The following is a 19,862-nucleotide window of genomic DNA, read 5'->3' on the forward strand; positions in this document are numbered from 1 at the left end:
TGAACTAAGCCCAGGCTTTCGTGTTACATGGATCTAGAATTAGTAACGCGAGTTTCCAGAAAGTACAGCATTGTTATTATTATTAATCCTGATTAGCTGAACCAAAAGCGGGAATCTCCGCGAGCAACACGCTTAGTAAATAGTATTCGAATCTGTCCTAAAAATCTGACCAAAGCCGCATTTCTTTTCGGTAAGTCCACTCAGCAGAAAACACGGTGGTTCCGCGCAACAAAAACAACCACGAATCACGCTCAGTGGCCACGGAGTTTGAGATTTATGTGGGTTACCTATGTGTCCTGACACACATCTAGTCCGTCAGTTAATACTGATTGCCTCTGCAACGCTTCTCGCGTCACGTAAACTTATAAACGTATAAAATACAAAAATTCGAAGAAGGATTCGTAAATCAGTTTGAGAAAAAAGATACGATTTATGTTGAATTATACGAGTTTTACATTGATATAAATAGCTTTCGTTAACAATTATTGCTTTTGTATTCAAAATTAATATAACAATAACTTGATAGCACTTGAATTTTTAACATTAAAAAAAATATTTTAATAATCTTTATGAAAAGTGTGTAATATGCTATATAAGTATCCTGGAATAAAATATCGTCAAAAAAGATGAATAAATGTTTTGACATTACGTTTAAAATTCTGCTATTAAAAAATACATTTCTCGCGAAAACTAGCTGCGTGTATGATGAGTTTTATGGAATTGTATATTGTGTGTTCTTTATATGGAGAAATTATATAAGAGAAGGGATAAAAATAACCGTGTGCTCCCCGTGTGCGATCTTTGTTTTTCGTTCTCTTAGGCAAATGTACTTTGCACGGTAATTTCATTCGCACTCGTGACACAATAGTAAATGGTACTGCATCGCGGGACCGCAGAACTCCTAATTAGAGCGGACGAGATCGATTTCCTGTGGAGGCTGCAGTTAGAAAAGCGACTACGAGTCCGCCTCGCGCGCGAAAGGACGTCAACAAAAAGCATATTCGATGCGTTGATTGCAAGAGAGAAGGCAAATTGTTGCGATTTCCGGTATTTCCTACCACGATTCAAGTTGCCTTCATATTTATGTGAATGCATTATACTCCTCTCAAGTTTGAGATGTAATAACTTTAGCATTGCGCCATTCGTACGAACCAGCAACACTGTATAATATGTTGTAGTATCACATATCCTAGTTGCGCATGTGTGCTCAATTGCATTCTAAAATACGTACCCGAAACTTTATAATTTATTATGCAGAATGTTGTTTAAAAAAAAAAGATTTAAAATGGATTACGTAATGTCAGTTATTATTACAGATATTCTATACTAGATATTTCAATCAAACAATGTAACATTTTTTTTCTCGACTTTTATATACGATACATAATAAAAAAAATAATACGAGAGAATGTACAAATATTAGTATATCTTGTGGTTTTTTATTTAATAAATATGAATACGATAAATTGCACGTCACTAATCGTAAAAACAGAGAGTTATCAGAATAATCACGAAATACTTCGAGAGTAAAAATGTTACGAGAGAGAGACTCGCAGGTGAAATTGACAAATTGTTAATACACCATAAAAATCGTGTGTGCCGAGTGCATAAATCGTGATATGGTACGATATCGTCAATCCTAATCAGTATGGCGGTGCTGTGTGGAAATACGATTATTCCAGTGATCCCTAACGCGGTGAACGCGGAAGGACGCTGCGGCACTTGCAGGCCGGAGATCTCATATCGATAACAAACAGCGGGAACTCTCGCACGAGGTGTCTAATTAGAGCCGATAAGCTTGATTTCCGCGACACGCATGCACATATGTACGCGTACGTGCGAGCGCACGTCCGTGCACGACTGTGTTTGAACAGGCCCGATAGAACAATCATGTTACTCAATCATTATGCACGGAAATTCGTTCACAGCTTTAGTATTAATTGATATGCATCCCATCCAACAACTTCGAGACTATTGATTTTTATTCCTGAATAGAATCCACGATAATTTCGCAGTGAAATAATTATTATGCAGTGTGGAATTTTTTTACATTTCCTGCTTCGATCAACATTTTGAAACAAAATTCAACATATTATTCCGAAAAGATATTTTAGATGTCGTTAATCGACTACTAGTGCGATGGCAGAATAACGTGTTTGTTGAAACAATTTTCTAAAAAGCGCAGTTAAAAAAAAAGCTTGAACTTTTTAAAACCCAGGGGTACCATTATGGTAATAAAAACATAAGAATTCCGGTCACGGGTCAATTCCCTCGCGCAGGTGTTTTCTCGAGCTGCGCTATTTTTAACTGTAACGTTTCTTGCAGATCACGTGGATCGATGGACTGGGCAACGTGCTACATCGTGGCATCAAAACCTCGAAGGAGCTGTTCGATAACGGTCCTCTCTACACGGTAAAGTCCACCCTGAGAGTGATGCCGCGGAAGGATCACGACAACACGACCTTCACGTGCCAAAGTCAAAATGCGGCGGATCGTTCACCGCAAAGCGCCAAACTACGCGTCGAGGTACGTACCGGTAATTAAAGTCGAGCCCCGACAAACAAACGAGGTCCCAATTTACATAATTTTGATAAAACTCTTGTGAGTTAACTTAAGACACCTACGCCCTTTTTTCTCTGAAAAAATATTGCAGACTAATATATATTCTGAAATAAGTCTGTGCGTACCGTCAACGAGAGAAATCAGAGGAGAATAAAAGAAAATGAAAGAGCGAGAGGAAGGGAAAGAGAGAGAAGATAGAAATCTCGTTTAAAGGGAAATAAAATCACTGCCTTTTGCGCGCTCGCGCTCTTTTTACTCGCTGACCGGAGGAAGAAATTAACGCGAGTCGCGCGAAAGCGCGACCGGGACAGGGGTGGAAGGAGGGTACGAGGGTAACGAGGCGACGTATAATAATTAACGTCGTGTCTTGAGAAGCGGTTAGCGCGCGGTAATCGCCATCCGCTGGCGCAACTTTCGTGCTGCGAACGCGCGAGTTACTTTGGCGCGCTCTCCGGGTACTACTTCCGCCCTCTTTTCTTTAGAGACGTAGACTCCATTATCCGAAGTGGCAAAGGGAACAAATAGTTTCATGGAAAGGGCAACGAAGCGAACTCGCGGAGATTTTTGCCCCGGCAGAACATTCGAATTTGCGACGACGACGACGACGACGACGACGAGGACGGCAGGGCGAGATATTATGAACCGGCGCCATACCGCGCCGGCCTCTGCAGAAAATTTTCACGAGTTTTTTATTACTCAACTCTTTTACCGAGTCGAATAATATATCGCCTGCACTTTTCACGACTGTTAATATAAGTTCGACGTTAATATCGCCCTAATTGGAAGCGATTCTTACGCAAGCAAGTTCGAGCGAACTCTCGTATTTTCTTTCGACGTACTTTTTCTTTATTACCCCGCAAAAGCGCGTCGATAAAGCTATTTAATATTCGATATACGGAGTGTCCCGTTTTTATTACATTTCAATGGCAAATTCTCTTTCGGCAATTTATAGAGTCGAATTCTGCTGTAAGGTATTTATCATTAAAAAATAATTTCGTCCCTCTCTCGTGGATTATCTAATGTAATTCGATTTTTGCTTGGAGGAAAATTTAATTAAATACCGTCTTATAGATCGCAATATCGTAATATTAACTTCTTAATGTAATATTTTATAAGATTGATTTTACATATCAAAATTAGATATCTGTATATATGTGTATAATCCTTAAATTAAATTTTTCAGTTACATACACTCGAAATATAATTAAAGACTAAATTTTTGTCAATCAATCTTAACGGTTGACTCGTAAGAAATATTTTATCTTTGATCTGATTTGTAAAAATATTAAATTCTTTAACATTTTTGTATTGTAAAAAATTATTTTAACAGTAAAATCCATTGATGAAGAAAAATACAATAAATCTACATGAAACGTTATAGTTCTAAAATTGTGTAATTTTAAAAACAGAAAACTAAATTTTAAATGACAAATATGATAAATGTTTTGAAAAGGTTACAGATAAAAATACTTAAAATTGAACAGCTAAAATTTCGTTTTATTCCGGAAAAGTGTATCGAGTTTGAACGATATATTACGGGATATATCTCCTATTTCCCCGATGAATATATATAACGAACGTTTCGAAAATTTTAAACGCGCGTGTGGTAATGGATATGCATCATTATTATTCCGGGCTACGCACGTTCGGGATGAGAACATGACGATAATATCGAACGAGCCATATTCAATTCCTGCGTGATAGCGTTTAGGAAACGGAGAAAAAGACTGTGAAACTGTATCTCGATTTACGCGTTTTGTTTGTTTTCAGGTACGTTACGCACCGAAGGTGTCTCTCTCGAAGATCGATCGCATAGTTGAAGGCTCCGAGCTTAGGTTCAAATGTTGCGCCGAGGCCAATCCATCCGAGGTGGAATACAGGTGAGTGGAAATATAGTATAAAAGAAATATATCGATGTTTGTTTTATTAATATTAGAAATAGAGAAATTCGAATATATACTCTCAGCTGCCGCGATCGAGGGAGCGAAGAAACATTTTAGAATAATAAAGTTACATAAATATTTTCGAAGAAATCTCATAAATTTGCATTTTGATAAAAAAGTGTAAAAAGCTATTAAAATTACAAGACTAATAATTATTTATTGCAATTAATCATAAAATAAACTTTATGATTTATGGGCAACCAGCAAATGTATCCCGAAATTTGTTGCCCTGTTATTTGATAAGAACGATATAATTGAACGAGAGTTTCAAAATAAATAAATCATATAGTTACTCTTACATATCTCCGTAATATTAGTGAAATATTGATTACAATAAGAAAAGCTAAGTTAAATGGCAGATATTGAAATGAATCGAATTATCTGTCGTGTAATATCGAAAATAATTGTCCTCAAAAAGACGATGGCTTCGTATTTTAATTTTTTTTAAATTCCACTATAACAAACTATTTTTCGAAATTTTTCAATGCATGTTTGCTTCGAAAAAAAAGTGTCAATATATAAGTCAAGAAAAAAATTCTCTTTTTGAATGTGCATATAATGCAATATAATTGCAGTGATCCGGCTTTCGTATCAGTCCCCTCACTTAAAGCGATCCATTCTCCGTAAACCTTAAGCTACTTAAAGTTTCCAAAATATCGATAGTTTCTCCCGGTATCGCGTCGCTACAGGTGAGCGATGCCGTCGGCGTATAAGCAAAACGTGAGTCGCGTTGTTCGTGTACACGGCTGCGAGCGACAAAGAGAAGGCGGATGATCGATATCCGCCTCTACAAAGAGGACAATGTCAAATTCAGGACGGCGTTGCGCGCGCACGTGTTAACGTGCGGGGCGCGTTTGCGGGGTCTCACTCCGCTTTGATTGCTTTTAAATTATTCGTTACGCAACATCCCCGTCGGGAAAAAAGGATCGTCCGCGCCGTATTAATTTATACGCGATTATCGGATCGTCACTTGGATTAAATCGGCTCAACGAAAATGTCGGACCTCGAGAAAGAGAGAGAGGGTGCACATATTGCGCTCGTGGAGAACATAATGCCGCACCTTTAAAAAAAAGCTCTCTTCGAGAACGCTTTATATATATTATATATACATATATTATCGACCTAACAATGATTCTCCAACTTTCTATTATATTATTTTATTTTATCATATTTCGCTAAGTGAATTTTGTAAATGAACTTGATATAATTAACGACAGAGGAGAAATATTTCAACTTATCGCAGAAAATACTGGATTTAAGCTGCGAGCTCTCTTTTTGCGAGCATAAACTGAACGAAACGGCTTTTTATACGGATACAAAAGCTCGAAATCGAGTCTTTTTTTTGAATCGTCACAGTTCTCTTTCTGGCATAGGCGATGTGTGTTGAAGCTTGACGAAGAAAAAAAAAGAAACTCTTGACCAGCTTATGGCGATTCACAGATAATAGGATAGACGGAGAAACGAGTAAAGAGGAGCCAGAGGACCACATTGTAGTGAGGATAACAAACGTTAGTTGCCAGTCGCTTTAACAGTTTTTATAGCTTTCGCAGCTTTTTGCAGCTTTTTACGCCGGTCGTCGTCGCGCCACGGCCCATAAAAGAGATACGAACGCAAGTGAAAACTGAGGCAGGAACGGGAGATCGACGACGTGACTCTCGTTGCCTTCGCGCAGCGTTGAATAACAAAGACAGAATCATTATCCGCTACGGATCGTATCAGTATTTCTAGATGATCTTATTACAACGAATGACTATTATATAATTCTCAAAAGAATAAAGAAAGAGATATGAGACGGGGAAAATTTAATTTGGAATTGAGCTAAATAATTTTGCGTTATATGTAATTTCGTAAAATTGAATTGCTTTAATAAATTAGCGCGTAAATTAGAAAAAATTTTAAAAATTTAAAATTTCTAAAATAGAGAGACGTCCGAATTTATATGTATTATAATCTTTTTCTTTTTATTTCTTGCATTGTGCGTAAAATTTTCTCTTACAATTCAATCGCGTGTTTTCAATCCTGAAGACGAGTAGAGTTGACCTTTACTAGAATGATCTAAAGACACCGCGCAATGTCTATCGAGTCGTTATGGTGCGGTACTCGTGCGAATGTACGTAGCACCGAGCTTTTGCCGACATCTTTGCGAGGTAAATTGTCTATCGGACGGCCCCGATAAAATCGATCGCGGCGCGAAGGAGGCGAAAGGGGGACGATGGCGGTGTTGCACACTACTGTTGATCTCTCTTTCTCTCTCTTTCAGAGACACACGAGCTCGGTAAGTCGTCCTCCCAGTTCGATTCGGTTTCTCTCCTTTCCTCCCTCTCTCTCTCCCTCTCTTTCTCTCCTCTTTCCGCTGATTGTACGCGAAGGCCGCTGTGAAAAGCGCAGCCTGCCCTCGCCCGTTTATTACCATTCGAAACGACGACACCGAGGCTCTTTTCGTCGATTGTTGCGGCCAAACGATGCTCGAGATAAATCGCTCGAATCCTTCGAGAGGACGCCTCGGCTGGCAGAAGCCGAGTGGCGAAGAGCACTTTACGATAAAGAAATGTCATAAAGCACGTGCACAGAATGTCTTCAAACCGACGTTACAAAATTTATAGGAATATTCCTAGACCGACTCGAAGTCGACTTAAAATTTGTATAAGTGTTGAGACAATATAATTACTTTAAATAAAATTAATTAGAAGTAAAGAGTGTAATTAAATTTGAGAAATATAACGTTAGAATTTAAATTCTTTAATTTCAAATTAACTCTAAGAATATCTTGAGCTCTCACTATATTATTAAGATTTAGTATGTTGAAAGCTGAGACACGAAGAAATAAGATGTTGAATATTCATTAAGAAAAAATCAAATTAATCCAAATTTATTCCAAAAATACGTGTAAATTTTGTGAGACCAATACTGAAGATATTGTGTAAACGGTAGAGAATCAGAGACGTGTTTGTTCTGGCATCGAGTCGCAGAAATAATCATTTGGCTGCATCGCACGACTATTAAAACGTCCATATTGATCCGGAGAGCGAAGTAATAGCAAAAGGCGACGAAATAAGAAATATATTATAGAATTGTGGAGAAAAAAAAATGTATATGCCTGATAATCAATAAACAATTTCTCACTCACCGATATCGGAGTGAGTGCAATAGCGTGCAATAGCAGAGTTGTAGTACACAGCACATCTGATTGATCTGAAAACAAAATATTCAAATTGTATACATACATGTATATATATAGGGAAGTGCCTATTAATGTAAAACAATAATTATTTCAAAGTAATTAATATGCGTAATTTTTTTTAAATTGAGTATGTTATAAATTATATAATTATATTTTGCATACCTCACAGTTGTCCCGCTGTCGCCCGATGCCTCCCCAGGCCTCCTCCTCCTCTCTTGGTCCTTCGTAGCACTCACGACACTCGCGAAAACACGAATAATTATCGCCCGATACTTTACGGCACTCCCGACACGCGTGAATCGCACTGTGTATCGCAATCGCTATCTGTAACAAATAAAATACATACATATATTAGAACAATTTTATTATTCGCATTATAACATAATTATAAATTTTTTACACAAATAATTTTACTTTATAACTTTCATTTTTATGCTTCTTTTCAAGCAATGACCATTTCATCTTTCTTTTTCAGGTGGTTTATCAACAAGAAAAAGGTGATCGGCGATTATACCACGGAGATGATTATTCACAATGCTACTCGCGACCTGCACGACGCGACTGTAAAGTGCGAGGTTTCTAATGACGTCGGTAAAAGCGAGGAGAGTCAAACCTTAGATATAAGATGTAAGTGTTACAAAAAATTTAATACTTCGTATTAAATATAATCAGTTTAGCAAATACAAATACTTTCTCGAAGAAAATGTCACGCGCGCGTAAGAGATCTCTGGACTTATCTTTACTTTTTTTTTCCATTTCTCGTAATTTTGCTAAACTGAAATTCACGTAAGGATTCCGGCATTAATTTTGTCTCGGAAATAAAATTAGCGAATTAAAGATACAATTGCGTAAAGAGATATAAAATAGAACGCTACGCGTACTCGCGCCGTTCGAAGCTGAAGAAAAATTTCGTATTACCGTAAAGCAGTTGTGAGCCGGTATATTAAAGGTGCAATCGCGTAATGATATAAAATAGAGCGGAAATGCGCTCTCTCGAAATAAACCGTGTACTAAAATAGACGGCTTATATAATAGGAGGCTTATATAAAAGGAAGGAAAAAGAGAGAGAAAGAGGGAGAAAGCAACATTTTTCCGCGAGTTCATTTCGTGGAACTGACCCGGGGGTTAAAATTGAATTTCCTCCTCAGATGGCCCACAATTTCGGCACCCGCCCGTATCCGTGGAAACGCATTACGGCGCCACCGAGATTTTGCAGTGTGACGTAGACGGGAATCCGACGCCGGAGATCCTCTGGTACCACGAGGACTCGGAGCGAACGGTCGCCACCAGTCCGAATATAAGTGTCTTTGTGGGCCCGGACACCGCCGGACGTTACTACTGCAAGGCCCGCGTACCCGGTTTTCCGGAATTGACCGGCTACGCCAACATCTATATTCGCGCCCCGCCGAGCATCGTCTCGCAAAGAATCCAGTACGTGCCCGACGAGGGAGTGGTCAAGGTGCGTAACTATAACTTCTTCGACGACGCGCGTCTCTCCCTCCTTCCTACGACCGGTTAAGTATTATTGATAGCGCGACCGGTCGGCGCTATCGAGCGTAAAGAGATGCCAACGTAATTTTCTTGAGTGCTGCCGTACTCGCGCGCGTATCATGTATTATTATTGCGCGGAAACACCCCTCCCCACAGGAAAGGTCTTTTGAGTCGCGGCGGTAGTTATCAGGAAGCACTCAGTATAATTTTTACTCTGGATAATTTAACTTTATCCGCGCAAACACGCTCGAGAATTTATAAAGCGGACAAAGTTGACGTACCGAATGGCTTATTTTAAAATTATATCATATTTCAAATTATATTTAAAATTATCTACATTTCGATCATTATTATTATTTAATAAGGTGTAAGCTATACGTTTGCGGACGCGATATGAATTTTTTTCTAAGCATTTTGCTAACATCCTATATATATATACGTTCTTGACACACAATTCGCGATGATCGCGTAATGCCGCGCGCGTTGCCGTATTTTTCTCTCTGCCCGAAACATTTTTAGAAGAGTGTTGCGGGTCACCATGCGAGAATGGTCCCCCCCCCCCCCTGGTGGCGAGGAAGGGGGAAAGAGACGAAATCGCGCTTAACCGCATTTTTTTTATTTCACCACCATTTTCTCCGATTTGTGTCTGCCAGGTTAAGTGCACCGCGATATCTGTGCCAAAAGCGGAATCGGTGGTGTGGAGTTTCGCCGGTCGCGAGCTCAATTTCACGTCGAACAATACGCCGTTCTACGTGCAAGAGGAATACACGGGCGAGAGGATAGTCAGCACTGTCACTCTGTTAGATCCCATATCGACGTACTTCGGGGATTACAACTGCACGATCACAAACAGCTTCGGCACGGATTCCGTCATCATCAAACTGACAGCACACAGTAAGTTTGATAGCCGTCGTATATTATTCCTTTTCTCTATCGCGCGCGCGCAATTGCGTCTTATCCCTCCCAAATAAGCATCTAAAAATTTTGCGGAGATATACATATCAATTGTTTTCTTAAAATGCATACTTAAAAAGTCCTCTTAATAGATATTCTTAATAAATAAAGATATTTCCATATTTATTTTTGCTTTTTGGAATATCCTCTTAAATTGGGAATATTCTTATTTTTTTTTTTTTTTGCAATTTCAGCACCGCAATAAATAAATATAATAAATTAATAATAAATTTAAAATAAAAATTGATAAAATAAAATAATTAAATTATTTAAATTTATAATAAATTTACAAGATTACCAATTAATATTAAAAATAATATAATAAGCAAAAATTATATGCCTATATATATATAATTCAACAATGTATACATTTCATATTTTACCAAATGAATGATTTATTATTCAAGAATGTATCACCGAAAAAATTGTATTCTCATCTTCAGTATATGCCATTTATCTTTATAATATTTTCCACTAAAATAGATGCCAAAAGGATCCTCTTAATTTAAGAGGAAAATTCTCTAAAGAGATATTCTTATTAGATATTCTTAACATGTACAAGAATATATAGTATATTTAAATGTATTATGTGGTATAGTATATTTAAATGTTACACATATAATTGAATATTTTTTATGTATTTAACTATAAATTATATTAAATATACATGTTACATGTAATAAATAACAAATGTCCCTTTGTAAGACTGTTTTTGATATCACGATTAATAATTTCAATAATACACTGATAAAAAACATCCCATTAAGTATATATATTCTTGCATGTTAAGAATATCTAATAAGAATATCTCTTTAGAGAATTTTCCTCTTAAATCAAGAGAATCCTTTTGGTACCTATTTTAGTAAAAAATATTATAAAGATAAGTAGCATACTTAAGATGAGAATACAATTTTTTCGATGATATACATTCTTGAATAATAAATCATTCATTTGGTAAAATATGAAATGTATACATTGTTGAACTATATATATACATATATAGATGTATATATTTCTATCGCTTTATCACTAATAATTAAATATAAATAAATCGACTCACATTTCAATGATATATTCTTCTCCGAAATATGATATGACCATTATTATTGGAGTATCCGAAACGAGCGGAATCGTCCCTCGATTAATCCATCGATGCTATCCTTGGGAAGCAGAATATTCGTGACGTGGAATGCGACCTTGATCCTCGATGTTCCCAAATATTCTGGATGATGCAGGACACTCGCGTCGCAAAATGCGCGTCTCAAGTAACAAGTCTTTGTCCGATGAGAACATGGCGTCGATTCCCGACGAGAGGCGATTCTCGACGAACAACCATTTCATCTTTGTTCGCCTGAAAATAACAAAGATATAATAGCTTGCCAGCGTTTTGCGGCCGTTATGTGGAATCCGGCCTCGAAATTTCTCGATGTTCCCGAATATTCTGGACGCTCGCGAACGATGCAGGACACTCGCGTCGCGAAATACGCGCAAAATATGCACGAAATACTTGTCTCGAGTAACGAGTCTTTGTCCGACATGAACATGGCGTCGATTCCCGACGAGACGAATTCGCGACGAAGAATGGCAGCGCAATTAATTACAGTCGTTCGAACCGATATTCGGGACGATCGCTCGTTGCTAGAGTCGCACTCCCGATACTCGTTCGTACGCAAAATTTGCCCGGAATCGGATAAAAGCAGTTAATTACCTGATTATTTGCGATAACTCGGCGGTGACTATGCGGAGCAAATGGACGACGCGACTGATCTACTGTACGACCAGTTTCGAGACGAACAATACGTCACACATACGTCACGACCCCCCATTACGATCCGACCGCTGATTGGACGAAATCGATTATGCAACATCCTTGTCGTTCGCCTCAAGTAACAAGGACAACGACTCGCGAGCGTTGCGACCGTAAAGTGGAATGCGACCTTGATATTCCCCGATGCTCCCGAATACCCTGGTCGCTCGCGGACGATGCAGGATACCCGCGGTAACCCGCGTCGCGAAATACGCGTGAAATATGCACGAAATACTTGTCTGGAGTAACGAGTTTTGTTCGACATGAACATGGCGTCGATTCCCGACGAGACGAATTCGCGACGAAAAATAGCAGCGCAATAAATTACGGTCGTTGGATTAAAATATACTGATTCATATACTCGGGGGACAATCACTCGTTGCTAGAGTCGCACTCAAGATGCTCGTTCGTACGCAAACTTTGCCCGGAATCGGATGAAAGCAGTTAATTACCTGATTATTTGCGATAACTCGGCGGTGACTATACGGAGCAAATGGACGACGCGACTGATCTACTGTACGACCAGTTTCGAGACGAACAACACGTCACACATACGTCACGACCCCCCCCACTACGATCCGAAAGCTGATTGGACGAAATCGATCATGCAATCTTGTTGAAATATGAAACCGTTACTACTCCGAATATCCGAAACGAGCGAAATCGTCCGGATCGTCCCTCGATTGATCCACCGATGCTTCCCTCGGGAAGCAGGATATTCGGGAACATCGAGGATTATCAAGGACGCATTTCACTTAACGCTCGCAACGCTCGCGGAATCGTTGCATCCTTGTCGTTCGCCTGAAGCAACAAGGACAACGACTCGCGAGCGTTGCGACCGTAAAGTGGAATGCGACCTTGATATTCCCCGATGCTCCCGAATACCCTGGACGCTCGCGGACGATGCAGGATACCCGCGGTAACCCGCGTCGCGAAATACGCGCGAAATATGCACGAAATACTTGTCTGGAGTAACGAGTTTTGTCCGACATGAACATGGCGTCGATTCGCGACGAAAAATGGAGCGCAGTTAATTACGGCCGTGCGATTCAAATACACCGATTAATACACTCGAGACGATCTCTCGTTGCTAGAATCATACTTCCGGTGCTCTTTCGTACGCAAAATTTGCCCAGAGTTGGATAAAAGCAGTTAATTACCTGATTAATTACCTGATTATTCGGGAGAACGTGACTACCTGCAGGAAAAGGACGACACGACTGACCCCATGCACTGCTAGTTTCGAGACGAGCAACACGTACTTCGTCACGATCCCCCCCCACTGTGATCTGGCCGCTGATTGGCTGAAAGCGATCACGCGCTCTCGAGAAGGGTGTCTTTTCATGACGTTGCGCAATGCACATAGTTTTTTTCATAAAAAGCGTACCTAATTCTAGGGATTTTTTTAACGCGTGGACGCGCTGGGGTCGCGATCTATGCATTGCACTTATGCATCTATGTACTTGATTATTTATTATTATGTATATGGCGTATGACGTAAACAGACGGTTAAATCAGTGAAAAGTGAAAGTCGTATACTGCACAAAAAATTGCATGAATGAAGAAGATTAGAGCGAAATTTCACGGCGACTAACTTTGTACGGAATCTTATCAGCGTACTAATTAGTATATCACTGAAATAATTGAATTATAATGACGAATTGAGTCATTTTCCAACTCGATTTTCGTTGGTAAGTCGTATGAAAATATTGGGCTGCCTGCGCCATTTTAGGAACAAAGCGTATGTGTATTCACACTATATCTTTAATAATAACGAGGTATAAATAGGAGATATAAATTAATTGCGTACATTATTTCTGGAATAAGAAATAAGTAATCATGTTCATCAACATATACATGTAATTTTAGATACTCAGTTGAGTATAATTTACATTTGCATCGTAATCAAGTACAGTCGTTAACATGAGAGAAAGATATAACGAATATATTAGAAGTGAAAAGTCTTCATTTTAATGATTATTGGAAGTCTCACATAGCAAACAATACGAGCTAATTGTAATTTGACGAGATTACATGTGGATACAAATATTACTATTTATTCCAGAAATAATTTACGCAATTTAATTTATATCTCGTTAATTAAAGACGATGGTTTGAATATATATGTATAGATATTTATTTTATGGCAGCTATTTTTATAATAATATTTTTTTTCTAAATGTGTTAAATAAGAGAAAAAATGAATCAAATAAGAGAAATAATGTTCTTTTCATTTTAATAATTTTGTGTCAATATTTTTGTTACAAAAAAATTGATTTTAATTCGATAAAGGAATTATCATTAAGAAAATAACGAAATACATACAAGTAAATACATATACATATAAGTATATGTTAAGCATATATGGCATTAGAAGATCATACAAAAATACAATCAAAAATTTTCATTCTATTCGTTTATAGTATGAAGTTTGCAGAAAAAGATGTATATATCTGCAGAATAAAGCTGGATCTCTAAATATTTCGTTTATTTAGTTCTTGAATATCTAGCATGAGATATCTTTGTGTATTTCGCCAATGTTATCTTCATGAATATATGTTGGTATGCTCTGGCAGTACTTCAATTCCCTAATCATTCTCAAACTACTTTACATACTTTCAATCTGCTTGAAGAAGTAAATCGATTTATAACACGCCGCTGGTCGGCTCCGCAGATATACATCTTTTTCCTGTGAATTTCATACATAAACGAATAGAAGAATGAAAAGTTTTCACTTGAAATATGCTACTGCGTTTACATTATTGTCTCTGGAAATGTTAAAAATATTTTTGATTATTTTCTCAGCACTGAAAAGCTTTATATTTTCGTTTGTTCGAGGGAGCATTATTTGTCACGATATAATTATTTCATTTTTATTTCAGATTACTTCAAATTTTTCGAGCAAAAGTTATAGATGAGATACTTTTTTAAACAACAATTTTAATCCTTTGCAACAAAATCTTTACGATGTCTCGGAAGATCACAATTTGCAAGAATAATACGATCGGAGCATAACGCTTTGTCGTCGTTCATACTTCTATAAGATCAGAGAGATTCTAAATCAGCTCATTTGCGCGGCTAACTCTTCAGTTAATGATTCGCAAACTGCTTTAATCGCTGCCCGCGATCAAATAATTACCTTCATGATTCGCTATTAAGTACGTCAAACGTATTATTACAGGCTATTTGCAAATCGTATTCAATTCCGATTATATTCCGGAAAAATAAAATTTACGAAAATGAAGTAAAGCTAAAAAGCGGCACAAGTTACAATACAATTGTGAATTTTATCTCGAAACAAATCAAGGAAATAAATTTATATTAGCTACAAAAGTGTCGCAAATAAGATGTACGCGGTCTCAAATTGTTATTATGAAAGAGAAGTCTGGAATTTATGATGTTGTTGACTCGTGCCACTTTTTTAAACGAAGATGTATATTAATAAGCAGCGCGTCATCATTCTCTTCATCTGGCAAACGAGATTTTAACCAACCATGACGCTTAGCGTTGATTCCAGTTGATTGGCAACTGATCTTGATCATCGTTGGGCTGGTTGTCTGCGTGATCCTGATTGGCCTAATAGTCATACTCATTCTACAATGTCGCGATCGTATTAAGCAGCCACGGCCGCGAACAACGCAGAATCAAGAGACCGATATGCGTAAGTAATTATTTCTCACGTGAGTGTATTGCAAACGTATGCAGAATATTTGAAAAAGAATGTTTTATACACAGAAATAATTTTCTCTTAGAATTTACCCTGAAAATCATCCATGGAACGGTATGGAAAGAATTTTATGAGAATTTCTTTGATTAATATTTATTACAATAAAAGATAAAATATGTTTGATTAATTTTACTTATGCAGTTTAGTAAAATTAATCGAACATGTTTTATATTTTATTGTGATAAATATTAATCAGAGAAATTCTCATAAAATTCTTTCCTTACCAAATTGTCCCACGATTAACATGATTTTCTAAGGTAAATTCTAAGAGAAAATTTTCTCACAGTGTATATATACAAAATATCTTAAAACTCTTGAAATAGAAACCATTTAATTGTGTTAACTTTCTTTATGTATACAGAGGAGACCGATTCTAACGCTGATCGATACAGAGAAAGCGATAGGAGCAGCAACCTCTCAGATGTCAAAGCGGACATTCGAGCAGGATCCAGCGTCAGTAATGCGGAAAGTGTCACGGCTCTTGACAGTGAAGGCGAAGGAAGTACTAGAGGAGTGAACGCCTTGGCGCTTGCTGGACCAGTACCGAATCCTTTATCCGGTTACCGTTACAGCGCTGATTACACCGAGCCATCCTTCCCGCCGAAAAATAATGTAAATCAAGTCACCATTCATATTCTCTGATGTCTTCGCGTAAACATATTTAAAAAAATATTTAAAATTTAATTAATATTAATATTTTTATTTTTTTTATCGTATGATTAATATTTTTATATTATATATAATATATAGTATATAGTATATAAAATATTTCTTAAAAATGCAAATTTCACAAAATGGGTTTTAAAATTAAATATTTGTCGTTATTCGCTATTATAATTCAATGGCAAAACAAAGTTTATGGGATTTGTTTTTGTAGGATGGAAGTAACAACAACGGTTACGTGCCATACGTTGACTATACCCGCGATTATATGCCACCGACGACACAGAGCGTGAGCGCCTCGCGAGAGTCCTTGAGCAGGATACCATCGAGTGGCATTTTATCATCGAAAAAAATCGGACTCAGCTCGGCCAATCTTGGCACCTCAACTCCGCAAACAACGCCGATCGATCCGCGATTTTCTGCGACATATGGCAATCCCTACCTCAGGTAAACCTATATATATAATACATATTTATATCATCAGAAAAAGAAAGAAAGCGAGAGCAAATATAATGTGAAGTTTAATTTCTTTTTATTTGTAAATTGACGGTAATAATGAAAAAATGTGTAGTCAATATTTTTCATTGGTAAAGTAAGATTTCGGGATTCGAAATTTTATAATATAATATTGATTCTTTCATCGTTTTCGTCAAAAATGATCGATTTTCACTACGTAGCACAGTTTATAGTGGAAGCACGGAAGTTCCATCGTAATTTTCGTGTAATAGCTCTTCTGTGTAAGCCGAGGAAACAGTCTCGCTCGGGCTCGATCGAAGTTCTAAAATTTCTCAGAGTGTCAACATAGCCATGAGAGCCTTTAAATTGAACTCGCGCGGATGCCTCGGACTAATTATAATTGGCCTGCGCCATTGATCGGTCGTAGATACCTTAGGCGATGTCACGTTCCGTTTATCTACACGTCGCGCTTGTCATCCCGCGAGTCTTCTCGCGTGTGTGAGAATCTCGCGCCGTACGTGCCGGGAATGCGCGTTCGTCGCGAACGACTAAATTAGATATGAGCGTGGAGCGCGGTTGCGTCTCGCTGGCAGGAAAATACTTTCCTCCCTTAAAAATATTACTCGGAGGGGCTCGATAATTATTAAAAAAACAACCAGGAAAAGGGGGGAGAAGGAAAGACTTCAAATTTCTCGAAAAACATCTCGAATTTCATCCATTCTAAATTCGCGTAAATTTCGCGCTATAACTGTGCATTGAATTTTCCGAGGAATTTTTAGAATTATTGTTTAACGATGCTTTCAAAATTTTATGCTCTCCTAGCGCAGGATGATCCCGAAGAGAGATGACTATTGTATTTAGATACACACAGAGTATACGCTTCACCACCCCCACATCCAAGGCTCATACGTATCCTTACCTTCTTTTCTTGTTTACCTTTCTCCGTCAGAGAGATGCAAACAGTCGCAATCTCACGTGTTTTGTTTCAATTTAGATCCAGACCCGAAACTATTTCCGAGTCAAACAGACTCGAATACGAATCGAGACGACGCGACTCTCTTTTGAAGTTTAGTTTCGGTTCATGGACCGAAACTGAGCGAACTCGTTACGGTTTCAATTCAGGTGCGCGCTTATAACATAGTTATAGAACAAAAGCTGACCGACTCCGTCGCAGAAGTCTGTCTGAAACCTCTCTTCCTTCGAAGCAGAGAGAAAGGTACAGAAATCGCAGAGAACCGCTTTGCACGATGAGCCTGAGTAACGGAACCAAAACTTGGAAATTTACTTTCTTAAAGTAGCTCAGTTTCAGTCCGCACAGTCCTCTATTATCTCTCTGTTCTCTTTTACATAGTGAATCGATCCTTGCACTAGGAGAGTCAACATAATATCTTAATATATGAAATATATTTTTTTTACAAACATCTCTAAACAAAAACGTATGAGATCTAGATACTTATAAGTTATGAATATTTATAGCAACAAAAAAGATAGACAATGCTGAGTAATAATTCACAATATGTAATATCTTAAATAACTTTATTTATCATTTAGTTTCATAAATTAATATATAAATATGCAGACAAAATACACACACATAAAAGCTCCCGCATATACAACCGAAAATGGGATAATTTTGTGGGTTATCGAATTCAATTATTACTTGCATCTCTGTGTCTCGCTCTCTTTCTCTTTTTTTGTTCTTTTTCTCTCTTAAATATAAATCTTACAAGAAAAAATCCGATTTCCTGCATCTCTCACTAACTCTGCGTTTTTTTCTTACAAACAAACACAGAATGTCAGCGGCCGAGCAGCTCCGACACGCGCCGCACACAGCCGTGCCGGGAGTCACGCCGGCACCACCACCATACACGCAGGCAATGAGAATGAATAGCTTGAATACCTTGAACGGCGCTGGCCCGCAGGTTGGTACACAATGCTGAATGTATGTCAAATTCCTAAACGTAGTTACATTGCTACACCTCCTTCTTCCCTCCTCCCCCATCCCCCTTTCCCCGTCAGAGTGTTGCGGAGCATCGTGCAGCTTGGAGTAGATCGGAAGCAAACTGTCAATATTGCAAAGCCATTGCAGCTGCGCGCGCGTTATTTTTATTTTGCAACGCTAATCCTTCCCCGTACGGCTATTTCAATTCCCCGTCGCATGTATTCCTGCTTCAAATTGTTTCCGCCTTGTTCTATACATATATCTGTTTCTCACGCAAGACATAAATATCCAAAGTATTTCGCGAAAGAAAAAGGGATGAAAAATTTAATGATCGAGTAAGTCGCATTTTCAAATTACGGTTGAGTTTTATCGTTATGAATTAATCTCAAGATATTTATTAAGCACGATATTAAAAAATATATATAGATTTTAGTGCTTGTGTGTGAAGGGATGTGCATGATGGATTGCGCGATAAAACACTCTAAATTAATTTATTTTTTAAATCGTTATTTTTCTTTTTTTGTTAAATTGTCTATTCTTTTTAATTAATTGACCAAATTTGTGCAACAATGACTTATTATTCTTCACTTATGTTGTCATATATTCAAGCATGCCAATTATATATGATTATAACTGAAGCACGGTGCATGAAAAATGGATAATATAACATATACGAGCTATTGAATAGAACACAGTAGTATAAACCAATGATAAACTCATACACATTTAGAACGACGCAATGGTTAATTACTATAGCGAGACATACAGTCTTCAATTTTTTCTTTCATAGTTATAGAAACGAACCATAATGTAGATGCATTTTTTATATTAGGTATAACTATCTTTCTTTTTTTATTTCTCAAAATGAGAAAAAATATAATATGTGCCATCTTTTCGCTCGCATAATATATTCCATATTGTATAATTCAATATTTAAAGTTTTGTTTAATAGATGTAGATGAAAATATATGTAGAACTGTAGAGCTGTAGAGTATCTTTATTTTACATTTCTAAAGATTCTAAGTAATTAAATGTAAATATTATGTACATTATAAAATGAATTAAAATATACTGATGAGATAGTCTACTCTTCATAAATATGAAACAGTGGCGCAAAATTTCTCGAGAAAAGGAAA

At 37.5% G+C, this 19,862-nt stretch overlaps 1 protein-coding gene across 4 annotated transcripts in view; it reads left to right on the forward strand.

Annotated features, from left to right (window-relative positions):
* Positions 1–19,862, forward strand: part of LOC145939671 (irregular chiasm C-roughest protein) — a 201,450-nt gene that overhangs the window by 170,110 nt on the left and 11,478 nt on the right. For 3 of the 4 annotated variants that reach the window (XM_083044154.1, XM_083044151.1, XM_083044153.1), the window contains 9 exons: positions 2,326–2,526; positions 4,333–4,442; positions 8,162–8,313; positions 8,835–9,145; positions 9,831–10,071; positions 15,444–15,599; positions 16,027–16,277; positions 16,543–16,775; positions 18,577–18,706. In XM_083044154.1, the coding sequence (XP_082900280.1) occupies positions 2,326–2,526; positions 4,333–4,442; positions 8,162–8,313; positions 8,835–9,145; positions 9,831–10,071; positions 15,444–15,599; positions 16,027–16,277; positions 16,543–16,775; positions 18,577–18,706 (1,785 nt within the window). The remainder of the gene's footprint in view (positions 1–2,325; positions 2,527–4,332; positions 4,443–8,161; positions 8,314–8,834; positions 9,146–9,830; positions 10,072–15,443; positions 15,600–16,026; positions 16,278–16,542; positions 16,776–18,576; positions 18,707–19,862) is intronic. The other variant, XM_083044152.1, reaches the window with a different exon arrangement.

The sequence above is a fragment of the Prenolepis imparis genome, unplaced genomic scaffold, assembly GCF_030444845.1.
Source record: "Prenolepis imparis isolate NDT839.2.m4 unplaced genomic scaffold, iyPreImpa1.0 SCAF_8, whole genome shotgun sequence".
NCBI classification, from domain to species: Eukaryota; Metazoa; Arthropoda; class Insecta; order Hymenoptera; family Formicidae; genus Prenolepis; species Prenolepis imparis.